The sequence below is a fragment of the Branchiostoma belcheri genome, unplaced genomic scaffold, assembly GCF_001625305.1.
Source record: "Branchiostoma belcheri isolate BF01 breed outbred unplaced genomic scaffold, Haploidv18h27 scaffold13, whole genome shotgun sequence".
Taxonomy (NCBI): Eukaryota; Metazoa; Chordata; class Leptocardii; order Amphioxiformes; family Branchiostomatidae; genus Branchiostoma; species Branchiostoma belcheri.
This window is the reverse complement of record NW_017802713.1, coordinates 1,491,558-1,515,696: the sequence shown is the minus strand read 5'-3', so window position 1 is coordinate 1,515,696 and position 24,139 is coordinate 1,491,558. Positions and strand designations below refer to the sequence as shown.

The following is a 24,139-nucleotide window of genomic DNA, read 5'->3' as shown; positions in this document are numbered from 1 at the left end:
AAATTTTCCGTGATGGCGATTGCAATGACCCCTTAGGCGAAAGGTTGAAGTAATGCATTAGTGATAGAAGTAGTAGTGTTAGGTCTTGCATGAAGTGGCCGAGGGGATGGGCTTCGAACCCCCGACCCAATAAGGCATCCGAAAAATGAGTAGACCTTTAAAACTCCGGGGTAGGCAAGCCATGTGTGAAGGATTTCGGGAGGTAATTTGGGCCTGATTGGTTGAGATTGGATTTGAAATTTGCATGGCAGGAGGTGAATGTACGTCAATAGACCTGACTTGTACCGACGAAATTACCTCGGCCACAAACTAGATGACTCAAAGCTTTCCATCAGCGAACGAAAAGCATGGTTGCCAGATTGACTGTTTAGCATTTGTATGCACTCATTTATATGGTGGCCGCAGCAAATTTATATTAACCAAAAAGACCTCAGTAACATCCATTTCTAAGAAGTACTGGTGGTGAAATAAAAGTACCACACGCAATGCGTGCTAGGGTTCGTTCTTTGGAACCGAACAAAGTGCACCCAGATTAAACCCGTTCACAGACCATGCTAGCTATGGCATGTATGTAAGACCACTCCTCATTCAGCCCAGTCTCCCGGTGGTATGTTTGAAAATAGGAACCCTGTACTTTGGAAAGCTTTATTTGCTCAGCATTAGTGCGCTGTATTGTCACCAGCACTAGGAATGCAGGTCAGTTATTCCCCTGCATTTTTCCGCTGGCATGCTATAGCCCCTGCCACAGCTACGCCACAGACGTCACTGTGGTATCTATTACAATAATAAGCCCCATTTCTTTGTCTCGAAAACTAGGACATTGTGGATGAAACCATGTTGTCTATTATCGCTGCAGATTATTTATTACAACTAATTAATTGTGCTTCATATTCAGGTGTTCTCACCATTGTTGCAGTTGTGAAGCACTACAAATATAGAAGATTAGGTACAACACCTGTGGTAAAGATGAGAGGAAAGAATACTGTATTTTTATAGTTACCCATACCAGGGAGACATTTGCGTTGCTACCTTTGCCCCATTTCTTTGTCTCTAGAACTAGGACAGTGTTAATGATAAAACCAAATTGTATATTATTTCTTCAGATTATTAATGGATTGTTCTTCATATTCAGGTGTTCTCACCATTCTTGCAGTTGTAAAGCACTTCAAATGTACAAGAAGATTAGGTACAACACCTGTGGTAAAGATGGGAGTGAAGAACCCATACCTGAGAGACATTTGTGTTGCTAGCCTCGCATAATCCCGTAGTTAATACAGAATGGCGTATTGATTAGTTTTTCGTTGACACGTTTTTTGCGGGCGCTGTTTGCGCAGGTGCTGCCCACGACGGAGTGCGGGCGGGCGCTGATGAAGATGATGTACTGCCCCTACTGCCAGAACATGCCGGAGGTCATGGCCTGCAACAACTTCTGTCTCAACGTCATGAAGGGATGTCTGGCCAACCAGGCAGACCTGGACCTGGAGTGGAATAACTACATTGGTAAGGAACTAAAACAGTCTGTCATAGTACACTCTAACACTCACAGTCACCACTACAACTTGTCGAAGACATTAAAGAATTAGAAGCTCTCAAAATAAATTGCAAGTATTAAAACTTTATAAAGGGATGTCTGGCCAACCAGGTGGACCTGGACGTGGAGTGGAATAACTACATTGGTAAGGAACCAAAACAGTCTGTCAAAGTACACTCTAACACTCACAGTCACCACTGCAACTTTTAGAAGATATTAAAGGTTTAGATGCTCAGACACATATTGAAGGGATGTCTGGCCAACCAGGCAGACTTGGATGTGGAGTGGAATAACTACATTGATAAGGAACCAACCTGCTCTAACACTTGTCACTTCAACTTATGGAAGGTATTCAATGCGATTTCAGGGCAGCAAAACTGGAAATATTCTGAATAAGGCAATTTTTATGATATTGACACGTACTGCTTCACATCAGCACATTTGAATCAGTATTTCATACTTTGGGCATTTAAGACTGCAGAAACAAGCCCCAAGTTGGGTCCTTTATTTTCTGGGTGGTACCCTAAAACTCAGCCCAGGGTCCTTTTAGTAACCATTTTTCTGTCAGAATTTTTGGATTTTTTGCTCTATGAGGGTCAGTATACATTAGGATAGTGTGGTTTCAACTCAGTATGTAGATAAGTGACTAGAATATTGGCTTTGAAATATTGGGTTTCCAAGCCTTAAAACTGCACTGGATGCCTTAAAAGATCTAGACACTCACACAAATATTGAGGGGATGCATGGCCAACATGATGGACTTGGATGTAGAGTGGAATAGCTAGCCATATCAGTAAGGAACCAAAATGGTCTGTTTAAGTACACTCATCACTTAACAAATAAAGATTTTGAAGCTATCAGTATCACAAACAGGAAAGGATTTTGGCCAACCAGGTAAAAAACCAACCCACACTACTATCACTAGACCAGTCCCCTGCTGTAGCACTTTCACAACTGTGTGACCCAAGGGCTATAGAAACCGAGATGGGAGCTCTAAATTTCGAAGGCCAATAATGGGTTGGAAACTGTTACAATTGTCTATGACTTAGCATAAGCCATGCCACCTTGAAGATATCAGAGAAAGGAATAAAGTATTTTATATAAATGGCACATGAGAATTTACTGTTATGTCCTCAATAACAAGACAGGGAGAGAGGAGTCATTTATCGAGCAACCCTTAGAAATTTTATTGATATTATGACAATCTCTTGTGGAAAGATAAATTTGAGGGATTGTAGAAAGAACTCGAGAGACTTGTTATTTTTCCTCCTAGGCAGACAAATTTCAGTTGTATTCAGTACTGGTATTAATATTTTTCAATATTGGTGCTCCCAAATCTCTTATCTTGTGGAAATTGATGATAGAATATGGAAAATTGGTCACTTTATATTTCGAAAGTCACCTTGTACATTTCAAAAGATATTGCACAATTTGGCTGACTTACTTCTATAAATTCTATTCTATCGAGTCTTTATCTGCCACAGTGTATAGTTTTAGAGATATTTTTGTTGAAAGATTTGAAAAAGATCCAAATTCCTGGTGTCTTTCCCAATATAAATGGACCAGTGTTTTGTGGAAGGTGACATTCGACTTTATGAAGTAACTTGGGAAATAAGCTTGAGGCAGTGTTGGGACTCATACTGAGTCTTAGCAACATGATTTGATGGAGTACAGCCCCTCGCAGATGTCTATCCCCTCTCTAACAACCTTTTCCACTGGCTAAGTCCTTGAGTCATGTTTGATGTCTTTGGCAAAGCCTTCAAGACTCCTTAAACCTGGAGTAATATTTCTCACGTGGTGGGGAAGACACCAAACTTTGATGGCATATCAGGTGCTCACTAAAGCATGCCTTATGTAAGGGACACCTCCCCCACAAAAAATGGTCAATCAGGATTTTATAGATGATGTCTTCTGGAGACAGTAAATCTTACTCTCCAAGCAGAGGTTTGGGTTTGGGTTATTTTTAGCATGTTTTTAGGCTTTTCTATCAGGCCTCTTTCACATAAAGGTTGGATGAAACAAAAATTCCAGTGCAAAAGAGAAACCTCGATATAAAAACCTAAAAACACGCTAAAAATAACCCTAAACCCAAACCTCTGCTTGGAGAGTAAGTAAATCACAAATGACAGGGTAGTAGAAAAGCAAAGATTTCAAGTTTGAAAGTTAAGGTATTGACAAATGTTGAAAGTTGAATAGAAAAAGCAAACTTCAAAAGTCTTTTTGCCAACTGGGAAGAAACAATTTTCACTGGCTACATGAATTGTTGCAATCCTTCTGTCTTGTTCACAACGACTCGATTTGTATTCTGGATACAAATATACTATAGTCACCAACCTTCGCATTCAACAAGATATACATGTATTCAGGAAAAAGTTGCAGGAATGGATGAGCTTGGGTTCGGATGAAACTATTCATGGGTGCAGCGCAGCCATCAAACAAGAGTTTGTGTGGCCCAAGGGTGTCTCGCTCGGCTACCCAACCACGTCAGCCATCCCTCTCCTCCACCCACATCCTGCTCCCACTGAGCCAAGAAATATCTTAAGAAGTCCTGAGGGGGGTTTGGTGTCAGAGGGTCACACCTCGAGATCACCTGAAGAATGGGAGAACCCAGACAAAGAGAAGGATATTGATACAGGGTTGAATTCGGGTCACTGTCAAAGCCATTGTCAGGGAGTACCTTGCTCCAAGCCATGACCTGGGCAACATGAGGGATTTCTAACTGTTTCTTTTTGATAATGAGAAGTTTGAGACTGAGAAATTGACAGTAATATCTGCGAGAAGTAATGCACATGATACTAGTACTCTTGCTCGCTCTTTGAACTATGGATTGATTTTTTAAAAGAAAAATATGAAACAAACGGCAATGGTACAATGGAAAAGACGCATCTCTTGAACACTGCTCAATGTCAAGACTAAAAGTTTTGGATGAGTTGGAATTTTAACGTGGTTCAACGCCCTTGTAAAGATGACCTTGCCATCAGGTGGGGTCTGTCTTGGCAAGCCCGCCAACTCATCCAGCCAACTCATCGCTTTGCCCCGCTCAAAAGTATTTGAGAACTCCTTGGATTTACGACTAGAAGACCAAACATACAGAAAGGTAGAGTTACCCTCGACCTGTAAAACTGGAGTTTCGGCTGATTGAAAGAAAACAAGGTTTATGACTGAACTGGCTTCTGGGGATAAGGGCGAGGGGAAAGTGTGTGCAGCTGCTTTTTTATTTGCCACAGGCTTGCTTCAGAACACGAGGCAGTAGTTTAGTTTTGGCCGGACCACTCATATTTTAGAGGCGACACACTGCCACCCCCCTCCCGGTGCCCTAAAGTTATGATCAACTCAAAGATTAAGTCTTGAAGTCAGTCACCACGTGGTGACTGTTGTAATGACTTGCTAAGTGCCTGGTGGCTGCAAACTTCAGAAAAACACAAACAGACCCACTTAAGATAGAGTCTTCTATTTGTTTTCAGAGTAATATGTAACAAAAAGCGGAACAAACAAGAGATTTTAAAGAAACAAATATGCCAGAGTCTTCCCGCCTCTCCCTAGATCATTAAGGTTTTTATGCCAAAGTTAATATTTCTCCTTTTTTTGTGAAGACATCTGTATGAAATTTATGTTTTTAAAAATTTTGTGTTGTATGGTACAATGTACTGGTTAGCTATGCCACATATTGACAATAATGGTAGATTCTGTTCTTAAAAGTTGATTCTCTCTTCCTACAGACGCTATGCTGATGGTGGCTGACAGATTAGAGGGGCCTTTCAACATTGAGTCCGTTGTGGACCCCATCGACGTGAAAATCTCCGACGCTATCATGAACCTACAGGAAAACAGCATCACTGTCTCCTCCAAGGTTAGTTTTCTTTCACTATATTTCCCTACCATTTTGAAAAAAAAGGAAACATTCTGAATACTACTAATGGGAGGCTGGATGAAATGTTTTGCATTTGCTTGCAGATGTTTGCTTTCCAGTATACAACCTGTTTATATTCTCTGGTTTTGGTTACTAGGAGATGTGCGTGTGTCAACTGTTGAAGTAGGGGACGGATGGTCAGATTTCAAAGACCCATTTTGACACTCCTGTATTTTCTTATCTGGAACGTGTTCCAAATTTAACAAGGCCAAAGCCCTAAATAGTTCCAGCATGGCGAGGGTTGTTTCGGAGAAAGTTCACGGAAAGTTTGAGTTTTGGGTTAATCCAGGATGTGCGGTTCAACACGTATCACTGGTCACTTGAACTTTGCTCACCGACGTCGGAAGCCTACTCTAGATTAAAGTCGGTGCCACATGTATGGTAAAAAGAGTATTTTATGATACCTTTGTTTATGTCATAACAGATACAGTCATCAAGATATTTGACTATCAAATCCTACTTTTTAGTTGCTGTAAGTGACTGACATTCTGTGTATTTGGGGCCCCTTTTTGTGAAATACAGAATAGCTGAGTGTTATCGATAGTATTGACTGTTGGCCCTGGGAACCAGAGGGAAGTTCCCACCATGTGGCGCTCTTCAAAACCACTTGTCTTCCGCCAATCCCTTCGCTAAACAATCCCAAATATTTCAAGTCAACCACTAAATAACCCAGGAATGCCGAGTGGGTGGACTCTCCTCCTGATGGCTACAGTTCCACATTTGTTTGCGCATCACTTCAAGTCCCTGAAGAGGTTTTAACACTGCTTGAATCCTGTGCTAGACTGCTGAGGGCTGCAATCTTCTAAAGAGGGAACGTAACTCAAAGCTGTTCCGGGTATACCAAGCGGATTGCGCTCAAGTGCCGTGTTGACTTTCATCATAAAAAAAGTTTCAGTGTCCAGAGTGGTGATTTATAAGGGAGGGTCAAGTGGATGGCAGACGGGGTAAAGCTTGACCGGAGGGTTTAGCCGCCCGCTCGAGATTCCATGGCAAAGGGTAACGAGGCAAAAATTTCACAAACAGGAGCTGCCCGCTAATTAAGTAGCGGCGACTCAAGTGGTTGGGGATCTCCGGTGGTTCTTCAGAGGGTTACTTCAAAGTGTGTTGGATGTAGGCTGGTTAAAGTGATAAGAGAAAGGTGCATTTTAACATGCTTGTCGGTCAGTGCTTTGTGCTAAGCGGCCAGTTTTGATGCCACAAGAGATTCTTTTGTTTCCCTGTTTGGACTGATTCTCTGTAAATCGTTTTCTGGACTTGACCCTAGTTTAGTGGAAGCAGGGCAGAATTTTTATTCCTGTACTAGTGCAGGTTATAGGAAAAATAATCTGCACAATACCTATGCAGCATGCTAGCAGTGTTAGGAGTTTCCTACATGGCAACTTTTAAATTATGAAGTTAGGAAGTAACTTTGGGTTACATGCTAAGTACTTCTAGGGAATGGCTATGTGGCCATTCATGAAGTATGGAAGCCATTCTCCCTTTAAAACTGTTAACGTTAAACAAGACAAGGGGCTCGTTCGGTCCAAAGAGCCCTAGACAGAAATTAAGGTAACAAGACTTCATACTGATGCGGTTCTAACGACATTGGCTTGGTAGCGATAGGGCCATCTCCCAATTGGATTATGGGTAATTGTCGCCGGCGATGGTATGTTGGTCACCCATGAATCCACGCTAACTGACACATCTCGACAGGCTTTCAAACGTTTAAAAAGGGGCGAAAATGAGTCCCCTTCACATAATGTTGTTCTTCAAGGCTAAAAGCTTCATTCCTTCCTTTGAAGTGGCACTGTTGATTGTTTCTATATGGGAGGCGGAAAGTGATAGATTCCTGTTGTTGGGGATTCGGACGGTTCTTTCAAACACTTCGCACTGAAGCAGGCCTGGAAATGAACTTTTCTTCCTTTTGCTCCAGCACTTCCCAAAAATAAATTCCAATTGTCCCAAAGTAAGGATGAACTGTCCCAGCCTATTTTTTGGGGAAGTATTGTATGACTTCAACTTGAAGTCAACTTTATTTTGCTTATGTTCACTCCCAGGCACACCAATTGCAGAGTAGATCGGAAATTCGGGGGGATATTTCCGGATCCAAAGCCGGGACGCGTGCCTGATAAACAAAAGAAGGGCTGACATTCTGATGTTGATTATTGTTCTGTTGTCCAAAAATGTCCCAAAGTCTCTTTTTAGTTGTCCCAGCCTAAATTTTAGTGGTCAGTGGCCACTGGACCACCTTTAGTTTCGAGCCCTGTGAAGAAGGAACAGACAAATCATGTCGTCACTCGGAGCGGAAGCTCTTTGTGATGTCAACAATGGTCGATAAAAATATGGGGGACCAGAGATAGCCAACACAAACATGGAGAGGGAATCAATGTGGTCGGAGGGAATGTGGGGCCATTGATGTATAAATAAAAACTCTTTCATGGAAGATTAGGTAAGGGTAAATCACTGGTTCTTGGAAATGACCCCAAACTTGAGAGTGCTCCAAGAACATACCATGTTGAAGGCAGCAGAGTTTTTCGCTATTTCTTTTCCCTTACTTGCTATCCCTAAAAAAAATGATCTACATGCTTGTAGATAAAATGATCTACAAAAAAAATGATCTACATGCTTGTACATGCTTCTAGATAAAATGATCTACATGCTTGTATTTTACAATGTAAAATTTAAAAAGAGACTGCTTGAAATTTTGGAGGATTATACTCTTTGACTCTTTGGCGGTGATACTGAAAAAGAATCATTTTGAAATTCATGAGTCTGATAGCAGATATTTTCTCTTTTATTTCACTTCTTGCTTAGAACAGTGGCCAGAACTATAGAAACTCTTTAATAGAATTTATGATATTCTAATAAACCCTTGTAAAATCATAGGCTTTAAGCCTTCGAATCCCTGCTAATTCTTGTAGGATGTGAATGAATGTCCTCTATACATGTTCATGTCTTCCACTTGGCTACAGCAGCTGTATCATTTAAGCACAATTTGGCTGACCTTCGTAGTCACTGTCTAACTTGTCAGGACATCGGAATGTTTGTACACTTAGTCCTGTTTGACCCTCATGCAACAACATGGCGGGAAGAAAAAAGACCCGCTTGCTGTTTCCATAGCGATTATATGGGATACCGGAGAATTTGGGCGAGGTCAGAGCGGGAGTTTTGTCAGGAAAACAAAGCGAGGGCCGGTTCCAGGTGTTTGATGGTAATGAAAAATAGATTAAACGGCAGCTGGGATGTGTCTAATATGAGATCTTATCATACATATGCCCCCTGGCCTTTGTTCTACTGTTCTTTTGTCTGTTTGGATTTTCTGATCTCATGGTTAAGTAGAAAACAACATGATTGCATGGCAGATGATTTAGATGATTTCAGATTGTGATGAGGTAAAAGAAAAATGGAAGAAAATTTCCTTGTGGTAGGAATTTGGGATTTTCTGATCTCATGGTTAAGTAGGAAACAACATAATTGCATGGTAGATGATTTAGATGACTTCAGATTGTGATGAGGTAAAAGAAAAATGGAAGAAAAAAATTTCCTTGCCGGAGCCTCAAGTGCCAGGTTCATTTCTCCGGGCCTCTGTGGATTGATGATGAAGATGACAGGTATGGATTCATCCCTGGTTCCCCATTCGTCATGTGTTACCCTCTGGCATAATAACGTCCCCACCAGCAGAAACCCATCCTTCACAACAACTTGTTGGCGTTTGAACTAATCTGCTCAAGATTGCCTGAACGCCGCCATTACCCTACGACTATGGCAAATTTGCGTGGCAGCATCATCTCTGGTATAATAGAAATCACTTGGAAATGAAACGACATTAGCAGTGGCCGGCCTTGCTATTAAAGTGGCCTCAATCAATACCTGCAATATGTGTCCCAGGTAAGTAGGGCCCAGGACACTGTCTTCCATTACTGGAGGGCGCGGGAAGAAAACCAAATTAGGTCGCGGCACGCCGTCGTCTTACACGGAGGGATGATCACCGGATCATAAGTCAGAGGCGTGTGTACTATTAATGGCGATGCTCGCTATAATGTGCGGTCCGGGCCGCGGCGGAATGGAAGTATTGATCGCCGCGGACAAGACCCCCTGTCACGGGTGTAAGAATAGCGAGCGGATCATGACGGATGAACGAGTTAAAAGTTATGTTACTACCCGGGAACAAGTGTAACCAATGGTTACAGGGTTCCCGGGGTGAGCGATAACTTCCCCGCGCCGCGCCGTATCGTAACCGGCACCCGGAAAACGCCGCTGCCTTTCCAATTCTCCCGTCCCGCGCCTCTCCGGGTATTGATTTGCACAAGTTGTTGGCGCAGAAGTGCTTACAGTTGCAGCTAGCTGAATGGAGAGATTGCTGATTTGGGAGTGGTGAAATGGAAGGTAGCAGGGGAACGCTGTAATAGCACTTTTGGCAGCGAGGTCTGATGGAAATCCATTAGTAAGCGAGTTACGGATTCAGGAATGGTAGTTAGGAGGCCAGCACGGAATTTTTAATTCATGGTATGCCTTTCATTATTTTTTCCTCTTGCAATATTGCCTAAGGCGTTATTGTAGATGCTCTTTGAATTCTGGTCGTATTGCATCCCTGTCCGACTACATCAAGCTTGATGACTTGGCACTACTGTACTAACATCAGAGCTAGGTACTGGCAATGATTCTTGCCGTTCCAATTCAAACCTATTAAAGTCAACTGCTAATGTTTCCTCACAGAACCATTTACAGCAATCAGAAACGTTGATGGAAAAGTTGCAAAGTGAATTTGCTCCTGCTTGTAATTACATTCTTGCCATTCTGGGTTCCAAATACCAACCTGCCATTTCGTAGGACAAACAAAATCACATTTTAGCCTAGTAGCAACCTACCAAAGCCTAGAATGCTTGTAGTATTTTGTAAAGGCGTACAGTTCACAAATTTCATCAGTCCAACCAGAAAAAAAGTATTTCGATCTCTGTCATTACACAAATGGGGAACAGGTAGCTTTTTATTCTTTATTGCATGATTCCAAATTATGCCAAAGCTTTTGACATGATAGGATCTGGTAGTACAGTCAAACATTTCATTACCCTGACTCCAGTATATGACACAGTTTGAAAGGTCATGGACCCGTTGTAACAAGTGGATTACTGGATGTATGGATGACTGACAGCCAGGCAACCATTACAACTTGATCTCATTATAACAGGCCGCATAATTCAGACTGTCTCCTGGTCTGGGGAAGTGCATGTATTGAAATGCCACCGAGAAATCTACAAAAAGGGCCTCGAAAAATTTGTGTTTTTTGTTGGTTTTAAAATGTTCTACGAAGCTTCTTTAGAAATATTAGGTATGATTTTATGTATCAATTTTACATTCAAGGTTATTTTTCATATACGGGAGGGAGGTCCTTTGCTCAGGTCATTTTTCATATTGAATGGTCCTTTGTAATTATTCCGGAATATTCTTACAGGATACACCTCTAGTCTTCCCTTGCTCCAAATTCAGCTGCCTCGTCCAATAATGACGGCAGTAACAACATACAGGAAAGAAAGGAACTGTCCAATACCCTCCCACAACAACTGACAAGCCGATGACTTTATTACCCAGGGGGCAACGGGGCTCTCTGCCTCTACAAAACAGATTAGAGAATCAGCACTTTTCACCTTCGCGCCGGCAGACCCACTTGTCTGCTCAAAATTTCATGAGCTTCGAAATTGATGGGGTGACTTGACGTGAGAGGAGAGAGAAATGAGATGGGAACGTAACCCTGCCACTGGCACTTATTATTTCTCCTTCTGAAAATAGTTTCCATCATGTTGATAAAGTGTAGGATACAGGAGTTTTCTTTTACACAACCAAAATTGTCTTTTTCGTCGCAAAAGCGCCACCGACATTGGCTAGATATAACGTCGAGAAGCAGAGCTCGATTCAAAAGCTCTGTATCCTATACTTTAGGTATTGATATGATTAAACAGTTCAAAAGAGCAAGGTTCACCAAATATTGTCTACCAATGTTAATAAAAACATGTAATAAGGGGTGAAAAACTTCAGAGCGATTATTTTTTTCATAGCGATTACAGCAAATTGTCTCAGACTGTCAATCTTTGAAAGGTATTGATATGATTAAATAATTCAAAAGAGCAAGGTTCACCAAAATATTGTCTACCAATGTTGAATAAAAAGAGGTAATAGTAAAAGGGGTGAAAAAATGTTAGAGGGATTATAGATATTTTATTTCATTTTTTTTTGTACCAAATTGTCTCAGACTGTTTATCTTTGAAAGGCATTGATATGATTAAACAGTTCAAAAGAGCAAGGTTCACCAAAATTTGTCTACCAATGTTGAATAAAAAGATATAATAAGGGGTGGAAAAGCTTCAGAGGGATTATATTTTGATTTTAACAAAATTATTTCATTTTTTCTGCACCAAATTGTCTCAGACTGTAAATCTTTGAAAGGTATTGATATGATTAAACAATTCAAAAGAGCAAGGTTCAACAAAATTTGTCTACGAATGTTGAATAAAAGATATAATAAGGTGTGGAAATCTTCAGAGGGATTATATTTTGATTTTTAACAATATTATTTCATTTGATCTGCACCAATTTGTCTCAGATTGTCAGCTTCAGTTTGTTGAAAAATAGTGATAATCAAGTTACATAAAGTCAGTTCTGATAGTGGAATTAACAATTGTAGCACAACGACATAGCAGATAGTTTTCCTTGTTAACAGACTCTGCTGATACAAACGAGATTACCGTCCCGTGTGATAGCCCCGTGATTCGATCAGTCCCGACAAATTTTCATTTGTAACGCAATAATCTCTCAACATCCCCCTAATAATGTTGCGTGTCCTAAAAGCTTGTTACGCCCTAATATTTATCACTTATCATTATTTATTTACAAAATTCCTCTCGGCAAAGCTTGAAGGTTGGACCTTACTAACAGTAACACAGATTTCATCCTGATTATGCATGGTGGATTTTACAAATCGCTGCGAGAATACGGCTAAAAATGATACTTATCGGTTATTATCTAGGTCATGCTGTTTATTCCACAACACATAACAGGGCGATAATTTACAGCCGTCTACGCAGTTGGAAGCTAATACCGCATTTCCGATACAATTTACAGTGTTTGAAATTTCCTGTGAAGGGTATGAGATTGCGGGTAGGATTTCAGGCTTTTAGTGTCAGCAGGCGTTGGAAGGAACCATTATTTCACAGGGGACAACAGCTCTTTTTATCTAATTTTCTCACTTCAGAGATTTCAAAAATCTCACATTGATCATGATCTAAGAAGTATTTCGGTGAAATATTTTGGGTGTGAGAATATCTACATTAGAGATTTTTCGGTGTAGTCTGGTTTTCAACGCTGAGTTAGTGTCGGCTTGACTGAAAAGACAAATGGCTATGTGATGAAAACAATGTTTGCAGAAAGACCACCTGACAATGTTGGAAAACACACCTGTCACCTGCTAGGGCTATGGTAGGACTGAGGTGTACCAAACGGTCAAAAAAAGCAAAGATAGACAAAAATGAAACAGTGGCACATTGTTGTTGCTAAAATAGGGTAGTGGCTATCATTTCGCGTATATCTTGTATTGTGGCTAGTACCAAAACAAAAAGTGAGCCCTAAAACGCATAGTTCACACTTGGAAATCCAAAGCATTAACATTCTTCAGTATGGAATATTTGTAAGGTAATTTATATGTTTTAATGTTTTAGTTTGCATGTGTTACTCTGTTTTCCCCTAGGACATTTTAATGTCAGAGGAACATTATTGTTGGCAGTACATCCTTGTTTTGTCAACACAGCAGGCATTTCCTAGTCAGACAATGCCCGCTTTTGACAAGATACAGCCCCACCCCACCCCAAAGATTTCTGGACAGTCCCCTGGTGTAAATCTACCTATCCATGCCCCCAGGTCCAACCCAAATTAAGATTTAATTTGCAAGTAATCCCGCGTAGGCTGCACCTTTGTACCTTCATTACTGCTCTCACCTGAAGCACTGGTGGCATCACATCTGTGGCCCTAAATATAGATGCCTTATAATTGTCTATTCCAGGGAGTTGACTTCTTATGGGTGTCTTTATGACAGTGACTGATAGAAACGGCTTTGCGAAGCCGGGTATCATAATCTTGGAGGTGAAAATGGCTCAAGGCACGGTAGGTTTATGTCTGGCCTTGTGTGCCATCCAACCATTTGACTGCCGGCTCCTCGGAGGTTAGAATAGCTACTGGAATATCTCACCAGAAGGATTGCCTGGATTCTCCTTGCATTTCTGCCCGGAGGAACCCTTTCTTGTTGCGAGCTTTACGTGTCAGTCATAGAAGGTTTACCTGGGGGGTTCGGTGTTTCCTTTTTAGCGTTGCTGTCAGGCAATTGACATTTCCATAACACACAAGAACCACGTCATAGAAGGATAAAAGAGAAGCCATTTTGAATCTCAGAGAGAATATCACACTGCGTTAACATTTGAGGTAACCAGTAAAAGCTTACATGCTTAGTGTAAGCATAGTGTGTGTGGAAGGTTACAGCCAATTCCTGTTTATTGAATGTTGATGCTACATAAGTGATGAGACAGCACAGAAGTAGAGGTTTGTGTATCTTTAGGAGTGGTGTATTTCCACAAGCGGGCGGTATGGTAGCACTCCCACTGCCATGTAAATGGATTCAGTAAGTGCTATCCCCTGCCAGACAACCTACACATATCCCAGACCCTGTATTTTTGTGCTCAACCACCCGACTTGATTTGACTAGACTGGTGTTTCTCAGCGCTTTGATTAGAACCAGTTTACCTTAAATCATCTCTGGCTGCCCTCTCAGTACCCAGCATAACTGTTTGTCTTAATAACTGTGCGGAATGCCAGGAAATGCCTGATGATAAGGATTATCCTTGGCTTGATTACGTACATGTGGCTATGGAGTCCCGCACCCTACAACCTCTGTTTCTAGAACCAACCGTTTTTACTGGTCAACCGACATGCTGTTTGAATTGTTTGGAAGACCGCCATCCCGGATTGGCGGATAATTGACATAAAGTGCAGACTGTAAAGAAGTGGTGAGATCAAAGCGACCACAGAGCCTACCCATGATAACCTCACCCACATCCTTACAAGCATCTGGAAGTCAGGCCCGGTTTGGGCCTGGTTTTACGCAGTACAAACCAGTTGGTGAGACAAGTCTACATAGCCCTGTATAGCTGCCATGTGCTTTACACTACAGATCCAGGAATCGGACACATGTTGTAGCCCGTGGATCTAGTTTTATCACACCCCACGTCTGTCATCTAGGCTTAGGACCAGAAGGCCTCAGGCCACTCTGCCTGGCTGGTCAAATGATGTGGAACAGTATCCACAGAGCTCTGGTGGAGATGGGGCTGTGATTTCAGCTGCTCAGGGTCTCAGGCAGTGTTTTCAACCCTATTTTGTCAAGGGACAAACATTAAAGCTTTGGAACAATTCCCATTTCTTAACAATTAGAGGCATACAATTGTACTTCCTTTAGAAAGTAGTAGTAGGTATACCTTCATGTTGCTGTTCACTCAACCAGCCAGTGTCTTACGTGGCTTGTGTCAGTCACATACACATTTGACTCCAAGAACAAGAACAGAAACTGTTATGTGACACAGATACAGCTAGTGTTAGCTGTCCTCTAAGCCTAACATCTTCGTAGACCAAATATTTTAAAAGCACTATCTGTTAATGATACCCTTCAGTGATGTAATTAATGGTTAGACTTCCTGTTGCTGTCCGTTATCCTCTCTCTTGCATGTAGAAGATGAAACCCAGATTTCCATCCAAGGCCACACAATGGTGACACCCCAGTATACACTGTTGTTGTAAGCTGTCCCCCTCCCCATTGTTTCCACAGGTCTTCAGGTGATGTCATCCAGAAAATGAAGATAGTGTGGTCTAGCCAAGACAAGTACTGATAAGATAAATATCAATTATTGCCAATTATCATATAGCCAGAAGATGTCAACCGATCAGAAGGCTAATAAGTTATCAGGCCGTAACCTCAAAAGTGGTCGGTTATTAGAATAACCCACCTTGTTCGCTACGCTCACTTGGTGGTTTATTGTGTGGTTATTGCACCTGACCAGGGATTTTCTCACCATATACACCTTGGGGCAGGGCATTAGCCCTTTATTGGAACATGATTGAATGCTGATTGTTGTTGTTGTTGTCATTCCAGGTGTTCAGTGGCTGTGGCGAGCCCAAATACGGGAAGATGAAGCGAGAAGCGGGCCAGCCCGTACGAGACGGCCTCCGAGGTGGGTCCTCCTTCACCCAGCTCAGCAGCCGCTTCCGGGCGCCCAACTCGGATGATGAGAGGCCGACAACCGCGGCCGGCACCAGCCTGGACCGACTTGTCCGCGACATCAGGGACAAGATCGAGCTGTTCCGGGAGATCTGGTCGCAGCTGCCGTACTCCATCTGTAACGACGAGAAGATCGCGGCGCCCGCGGGAAATGACAAGAACTGCTGGAACGGACAGTTCAAAGGAAGGTCAGACAACACGCATTTTTTAAAGTTACTATTTTGCCATATTAAAGAGATTTTTTAAACTTTTAGACCTTGGTCTAAGGAAGAATCTTTCAAGGTTTAGGCCCCTAGCAGCTTCCTTTTAAACTACACATTACAAGTATGTGACTCCTGTACAGACGATACGCAATGTTGTCCAGGTAAAGGTTATACTTCTCTAAATTTTATAGTTTGTGATATTTGTGACAGTCAGTTTTGGCCCCGAACCAAAAACTATTTGGCTCTACTTTTTGCGAACCCTCGAGCTATACAGTGTCCCAGACACTTCAGTAAGCTTCAGCGATGTTGGTGTTGATAAGAAGAGTCGTTAGCCAGTTTGTGAGACAACCTGAGGACCCCCCCCCCGTTCAGTAATGAGATATCTGTGATATGCCGTCCCTCAAAGGCAGTCTGCAGCACCCTGTCCACAGATTAACTCTCAGAACGTGATCACGAGGTAATTACCCGCCATAGCTGCTCCTCTGAAGGGGACGAGGCCTTGGGCTGCCCGAGTTAGCTTTGAAGTTGGGGCGTCTAATCTCGGTCGATAAGTCTATAGATTGAGGGGAGATTAACTTGTACCTCATTAGTTGGCCAACAAGGCAGTAAAGCTTTTCTGCAACTCGACCTCTGGGCAAGTAAAATGACAATGATGCGTTGAACGTAGATGAGTTTGTGATTACAGGTGAAAATCATGTTTTTATGAGTGAATTTAGGGAAGGAAAAGTCAGGATGAGCCTCTAAGCAATGTGGGTGCTTTGGAGGGATATGTCCTTGGGTCCCCTTTTTTTCTCAAAAGTTACGACGTTGACAGTGTGTTGTTACCCTGTCTGCTGTGTGGTTCCTTTGTTTACCACTTTCCGGCGAGCACTTTTCGCAGTTCCCTTTGACTCCCGGTTCACCCCATTACGGTAACAGAATGCCGGTAGGTAAACCTGTCCAGATTGTGCCCGAAGGCCCCGGTAAAGTCCCCTGGATTTCAGCCTCTGCCCTCTATTGAATCAGCCGTCACTTCAGAGCACCATCTTTCACAGTCAAGTGGTGCTACATAGAAAGCTATTGTTAAGGTTAGACCTGCTAATTTGTCACACGGTGCACATGAAAGGTTGTTCAGGGGCATTACCGCTAAGGTAATTTAAGAACATGCTTTCTCTGTCTGCCCCCTACACAACAAACTTCTGTCCACAAAAAAATTCTTGTTTTCCAACTGATCAATGTACTGAAACTCTGCATCAGGAAACAGCTATAATTCATAAGAAGGGACAGAATATTGAGGTAATATATTAGAACCATGCCCTGTCAGGTAAGGTATACATGATGGATTGTAAACTTGTTGGTGCAGTGGGGAGTAACTACTAGAGAAACTGATGAATGGTTGAGCCGGCATACTTGAGTTACTGTTACACTGGAGGGCCCTCATGATTCAGAAGGGAACACACTGACAAACTACCTGAGACAACATGCAAGAAAGATGTTAGTAGTCTTCCCACTGGTGGCCAAAGTTTTCACAAAAGCCTTTGAGTTTTGTAATCGTGGAAAGCACTCTTATAAAAAGGTTCACTTTGGGGATTAAAATCTATACCTTTGTACTATAACACTATAACACAGGATTTCAGTTGTTCACTATGGCATGTTTATTTCTTTAGTAAAGTTGGGATATTCCATTGCCGCGAAGAGGAGAGAGCTTAGTCTATGGCATTGCATTTTAATGTTTTCAAAAGGAAGACTTTTGGGTTTTAAATTTTGTGGTGATTATGAATTAACAACATTTTTGCAGCTGATTACAGATTACGTTAATTTCTCAGAGCTGATTACAAACATTTACATGTTATGGCTAATGTATTGACTATGAATTACTATGATTTTGGGCAGCTGCCTACGGATTAAGAAGACTAACTAGAAATTAACATTTGCAAAGTAAATGCAGAAAGTTGACCTTCACATGGTCTCCCCCTAACAATTTTTGGACTGCTCTATTTACTACTCAAATACATTCAGTTAGTTATATAGTAGCCCCTCCAACTGCAACTTGCAACATTATGTAACCCAACACCACAGGGTGTCTGCTACAGCACAGTTACCATGGTGACAGCCGTTTGGTCCAGGTCATTGACCTTATGTGTTTGGAGAAGAAGAAGAAACTGAGCCAAAATGATGTTTTTCCTCCTGCGAAGGTAAACATAAAAAGACCTGATTACGCCTTGCAAAAGGCCCTCCACTCTTTAAAGTACTGGCCACACGAAACTGCCACAAGATGTTACACATTACTAACCAGGAATTTGTCGTGTTTCGCAGATACCTGCCGGAAGTGATGGGCGACGGTCTGGCCAACCAGATCAACAACCCGGACGTGGAGGTGGACGTGAGCCGGCCGGATGCGCTGGTCCGCCAGCAGGTCACGCAGCTCAAACTCATCACCAGTAAACTCAAGAACGCCTACAACGGGCTGGACGTGGACTGGATAGACAGCTGTGAGTACTCCTATACTAGAGGCTGACATGTAGGGGAGCACAAGTAGTGCAAGGGCTTACTTTCACCTTATGGGCTGATGGGTGATGATGATGTAGGAAAAAGTATTGCAGAGCCTATGCGTGATGCACAAAATGATTATAGCGGTGGCCGTACCAACTACTAAGTACCTAATACCAGCTAGCCCAGAAAAGAATAAGAAATAGCCATGCCTTCAAGTACCAGAGTTATCAACCAAGGATTGAGGTGTTCAAGAATTCATTCTTACCTAGAACTATCGCAGAGTGGAACTCACTGTCACCAAGTACAGCTATCATTGGATAGCTGTTAACAATGTTTAGAGTCAAGAGGTTCAAAAGAGTTAGGTGTAACAAGTCGTTCGGTGTAATGTAGCCAGCTGCCGCCGTGCCGCGTGCCTGCAAAGCTGGTTATACTAAACCGAAGGGCGGGTTATACATGTACCGGCCGTACAAATGCTCACACCCACTCTAATGGGTGTTGATGATGATGTAGCAAAGGCCAACTTTTATTGCCAAGTTGGCTGAAAATGTGAAAGTGTTTAAACAAAGAGCAGAGGCCTGAATGTCTCATTTAACGTATCAAAAGACACTGATGGCTAGGCTGAGATTTGAACCCCCGACCATTTGGTCCAGAAACAGTAGACTACAGCTGTGAGTTTTCACTCATTGGTGATGCACACAAAAAATCCTGCCAATCCAAGGGATTGTGACTTCAGTCTGTTGTTTCTTTTTTTAAAAGAAGTTCTTAGGGCAGAATATGATGGAAAAAAGGTGGGTTCTGGAGGAAAAAAATTCAGAAACAGACGGGGGCTTTCAAAAATGATTATGTCTTCATAGTGCCTCCGCAAAATTTAATATTCCTGATACCGTATTGGGTTGCTAACTTGTTACTACAATTAAAGTTGAGTTGATAAAAGTGTCAAGGATAGGCAAGTAATTAAACCCCACTTATAAACAGCAGAAGGAACTGAACATTTACACAATAAGCACTGGTTGTTTTTATAGATAATTACAGGAATGCATACTTATAAGCTATCATAACATTTTAGTGTTGAATCCACAGTAGTCAAGGCCAATTGCAAGCTGCAGAACATAAACAGTTGTTGCAGAATAAACAGGAAAAGGATCTTATGGATAAACACAAAGAAACCGATCAGAATTAAAGTCAACTTGGTGTGTAACAACTGGGAATATGTCTGTCTTTGTACAGTGCTTAAGACAGTCATCTTGGGACTGATCTGAATGCTGAGCGTATGTTAGGCCACAGCAAGTAATTTTTATGGATGACATCAGGGCGCACATTAACTTTCGCCTGATTTTGGAAGAAAAAAAACAAGAAATTTTGTTGCCTTCTGACAGTGGTCAACATGCCGAAAATGGGCAAAGATGTCTGTTGCCATGTCGGAAGGTGGATGAAAGATAACTATGAAGAGAGGAGACAAGAAAAGGCTCTGATTTAATGTTTTGTTTCTTACTTTGATGCAGTGATGTGTGATGCTGGCAGTGTATATGTGATGTTCCTACTGAATCAAAACCATTTGTACAATGATTGAGTCAAAATTTTAGATTGCAGGAACCTTGTTTCGACCCACCTTGGTTTTTTTTTTCGCCGGCTCGCATTACATTTTGAATCTGCGGAGGATGTCATCCATAAAATGTACTTGCTGTGGCCTTAGGTACTACAGTTTTAGAGCACCAGTTGTTATCTTTCAGACAGATATGCCAGTTAGTCTGACAGTGACCCACATCTCACTCGTTCATCAACAAACATTTGATCCTTGCAGTCTACCCACATTCTATAATCCTGAGCTTTGGACTTAAAGTACAGCTATTTGTGGGTGTGGAGGGGGGAAACAGATTTCCAGGTGCCTCACCAAAGCCACATGTTTACATGTTGGTTCGTGCAATCTGAAGACTGTAGTTGGTTAACTCAATCTTTATTCAAACAACTCGCAGACAATATTAATATTCTCAGTCTGAATTATGTCATTCTGACAATTCAATGGTCTGTAGACCCATTGTACACTTAAAATTACAAAATCTAAATGATCTATAACGGGCAATGTGGAACATGAAGAAGAGGCATCTGTACGCATCTGTACCGGTAATAGTATGGTCCAAAAAGTGGTTGGTTATTCTAATAACTGACCACTTTTAAGGTTACGGCCTGATAACCAATGGGAAATGGAGCATTCTGATTGGTTGATGTCTTCCTGTTATATGATAATTAGTATACAACAGTTTGACAAGGTATGGAGTTGGCAGATTTTCCCATTTTAAATTATGTTCTCTTCTCCCCGCAGCTGATTGGACGAGCAGCGGATCTGGTAGCGGCAGCGGAGACGGCGACACAGACATCTGGTTCAGCACGACACCGCCGAGCACGGACACGATCAACAGCAGAGCGTCGCAGTCCCACGCCGCGGCGGTACGGCCCGTCGTCGGCCTCCTTCTCCTCCCCCTGGCGGCCTTGCTGTTGTGTCTGCGGTCCTTATGATCGTCCTCCCCAACTGTACAGACTGAATAATAATGAAGAGATGCAACTGGCAGACCGTCGTCTACAGAAGGATGTACTAGAAGTGACCCTGATGTGATATATATAAGAATAATTAAGCCTAGAAGAATGAGACAAGATATGATGATTAAAAAGAGTCCATAGGATTGTATACAAAGCAATGGTGAGAGGTTCCACTTGAAAAAAAAGTGTGACTCTTTCAAGATGACAAATTTAGGACAGAATACGAATGTTCAAATGGATCCCCTCACCATTGTTATCCTTCTCAGTACACACTTCCTTCACAATTTACACATGCAGGAGATAAAGATTTAAAAACTGCAGCTAGGTCAGGAATGATCTTGTATGTTGGAGTCCTGAATGTGTTCAGAAGTCCTGCAGAAGTGTCCACATGTGTCTCAGTGTACTGTTGCTGGTGTATATCTGTGTCCCTTGCTTTGTGCACGTACGTTGTACACTTCTCCGTATCCTGCCTTCTTGTCATCCGTGATTAGTGTATAAGGGACCTCCTTTCTCCATGTACGATACCTCAACACTATGCCTTCACTGTAGAATATGCACTGCCATGCCAACTGCAATGGTGAAGACGTAATTACACTGCGAGAACGGCCTGATACGCTGTGAATTCGCTCGCGCAGCTTTGACGTGGCAAGGGTGTTAATTAGTAATCACAATGGACCAATAAGGTGCATGCGCTGATCATGTCACATTTGGTCATCACGACCTACCTTCATGCCACTGCTGTAAAAAAAGAAAAACGAAAAGTATCCGTAACGTGTGCCCTGCAATTTTGTACAGTGAACTCATGCAAAACAAGTTGTCGACATACGGACCAATCCTATGTGTAAAGTAGTGATCCTATTTGACAATTGTCATCCTGGCAGTTGGAAAAGAGGGTTGTCCTATTTTGTGCTCTGGCTTATGTTGTTTTTATTTTTGTTTGGGAACACTGTAAATTAGCTCAGGGTGGTTTGAATACTAGTACCATGTTTTTGTGAGAGTGGCGTAAATATAATTCTGTGCTTGCTACACAGAAAACCAGTCAAATTTGGCATCAAAACCAAGGGAAGCATGTCCCTATCCAACTCTGTGGCCACCCCAGCCACCCATATCTTGTCTATAGAAATAAACATGTAAATATATTTAGTTGTCAACTATCATGTGGCACCAATAAGTTATCTTGATACTTAGACAACTTTAGAGGATTTTCAAAAGAGTCGAGCATATCTGTTAACATATCTTCACATAAGTTGTACAATGTAAACACCTCATATACCAGCAGGCAGCCAGTATTGTATAGTTTTGGAGGCTATAGTAACTTTAATTTCAGTCTAAATATTATTATTATTATTATTCAGAGTCACCAATACCATAAGGAGAAAAGCTGTAAGATGTGTAGACTTTGGAAATGAAAATCCTGCAATGGAAAACAGACAGGTGAAGATGATGGATAATGACTTAATTATTCTAGCGGACATGCCGGCCAGAGGGACAATTTTTACCCCCAAAGCTTTCCGTTTTTATCCCCACCCAAAGTACAGAGAAATTATGATAAATCCTTTGCAATGTTATGTTTCATACATTCAAATGTATGCATATCTTTTGGTGTGACTGTTTTTCATAGCTTATACCTGTGGTCACCTGAATGAATTTGAACAAATTCAACAATTTATCCAGGTGAACACAGTTATAAGAAGAAAGGTTCAAGGAAAGATAAGATTGCAAAGAGATTTTTTTAAAAGAGAATTTGGGAAAAGGAGTGATTGGCTGGTCCAGTTGCAGGTTGCGTAACATTTTACTAAAGCTGATTTTATCTACTTCTTGAAGCAGTAATTTATTCAGAAGTTTTAATTAAAAGAAAAAGGTATCAATGCGCATTTTAAACTGATACAATATGGATCTGTTTCAGGAGTTCTGAAAAATGAAAAGAAAATTTCTTAGAACATCTTGATGCTAGAAGAAGTATAAGATCATGTTTCCTTACAAATTTTGATTCTGGTTCAAGTAGATAATCGGTGAAATGTTCGCAATAGTTTTGACTCAGTGAAGTACAAAGAAGGTATTATGGGATGGAAACAGAAATCTTTTTTTTAAGAAACTGGAAGGAAACTGTCCCTTTGTCCTGTATGTATGATTGTGATTAGTGTAGAATAGAGACGTGTCCTAGCAATGTGTGAAAACAAGGATTGTAAATAAAAAAAGAAGCGAGCAAGTCTACAAACAGTTAATTCCCACTTCTGTTAGCGCTACTGTTTGAATGGTAGTACGAACAGAATTCACATGGCCCTAATATTGTTTTGTACAATATGTGATGTTTACCCATATTGTGCTGCAGTTGAGTTGACTTTTGCACTGGTGACATTTTCCTAGGTTGGGAAGATTGCATGTAGCGATCTTCTGGCTTGTATCTGTCGTGTTTGGACCACAACACTGCATAATGTTGTTAAAAAGTCAGACTCAAGGGCTTTATTATACCCCTGTATTTGATGTGTCCTAAGTCTCTATCCCTCCGACTTTTGTAAATATTTCCGAGTTTGTATGTACGTAGGCACCATGTACCGAAGTTGTGAATTCATCTCATCAATATACTCAGTGCAAGATTCGTTTTTTGACTCTTCTTGTTTATTATTAAATAACAACACAACATCTAGCCCAGTGTATTTTTCATGTTACATTTTTTCTACATATATTTTGCAGCTCAGTTTTAGTTCGTCTAGCAAGATGTGTATGATAATGTCATTCTACCATACTATAAGAAGAAAAATAAAACCTTTGTATCCACATGGTACTGAAAAAAAATGTGTGTTGTGTCTTTGCTGTGTTTTATTTATAGTCAGCATAAGTTGCTAGTGTGCATCGTCAGAAACGTACATGGCTGATATGGCAAACATTGCAGTTAACATCTAAGGCCACACCAATTTAATTTCTTGGTTAACGGATTTTTCTAGAAAAAGAATGGACAGGCGAAAAAAAAAATTAGAGTTCCACGATCGCCAAAAGACTCTTATGACTTAGAAAGTATACATTAATCCCCCTGATTATGCAAATAGAATAATTGCACGAATTATATCTGTTGATCATATTATACACCAAAATACAGTCTTGTATTAACAAAGAATGCCATTATAGCATTTCCTCATCTATTATGCAAATGAGGCCCTTATTTGAATAAGTTATGTTTAAATATGTTCACATTCACTTAA

At 41.4% G+C, this 24,139-nt stretch overlaps 1 protein-coding gene across 1 annotated transcript in view; it reads left to right on the top strand.

Moving 5' to 3' along the window:
* The window catches only part of LOC109463905 (glypican-6-like), a 43,805-nt gene extending 20,079 nt beyond the window's left edge, over nt 1–23,726 (top strand). Inside the window, exons 5-8 of the mRNA XM_019760789.1 lie at nt 5,251–5,381; nt 15,604–15,917; nt 18,228–18,403; nt 20,725–23,726. Of these exons, the coding sequence (XP_019616348.1) occupies nt 5,251–5,381; nt 15,604–15,917; nt 18,228–18,403; nt 20,725–20,918 (815 nt within the window). The 3' untranslated portion in view covers nt 20,919–23,726. The remainder of the gene's footprint in view (nt 1–5,250; nt 5,382–15,603; nt 15,918–18,227; nt 18,404–20,724) is intronic.
* The last annotated feature ends 413 nt before the right edge of the window (nt 23,727–24,139 follow it).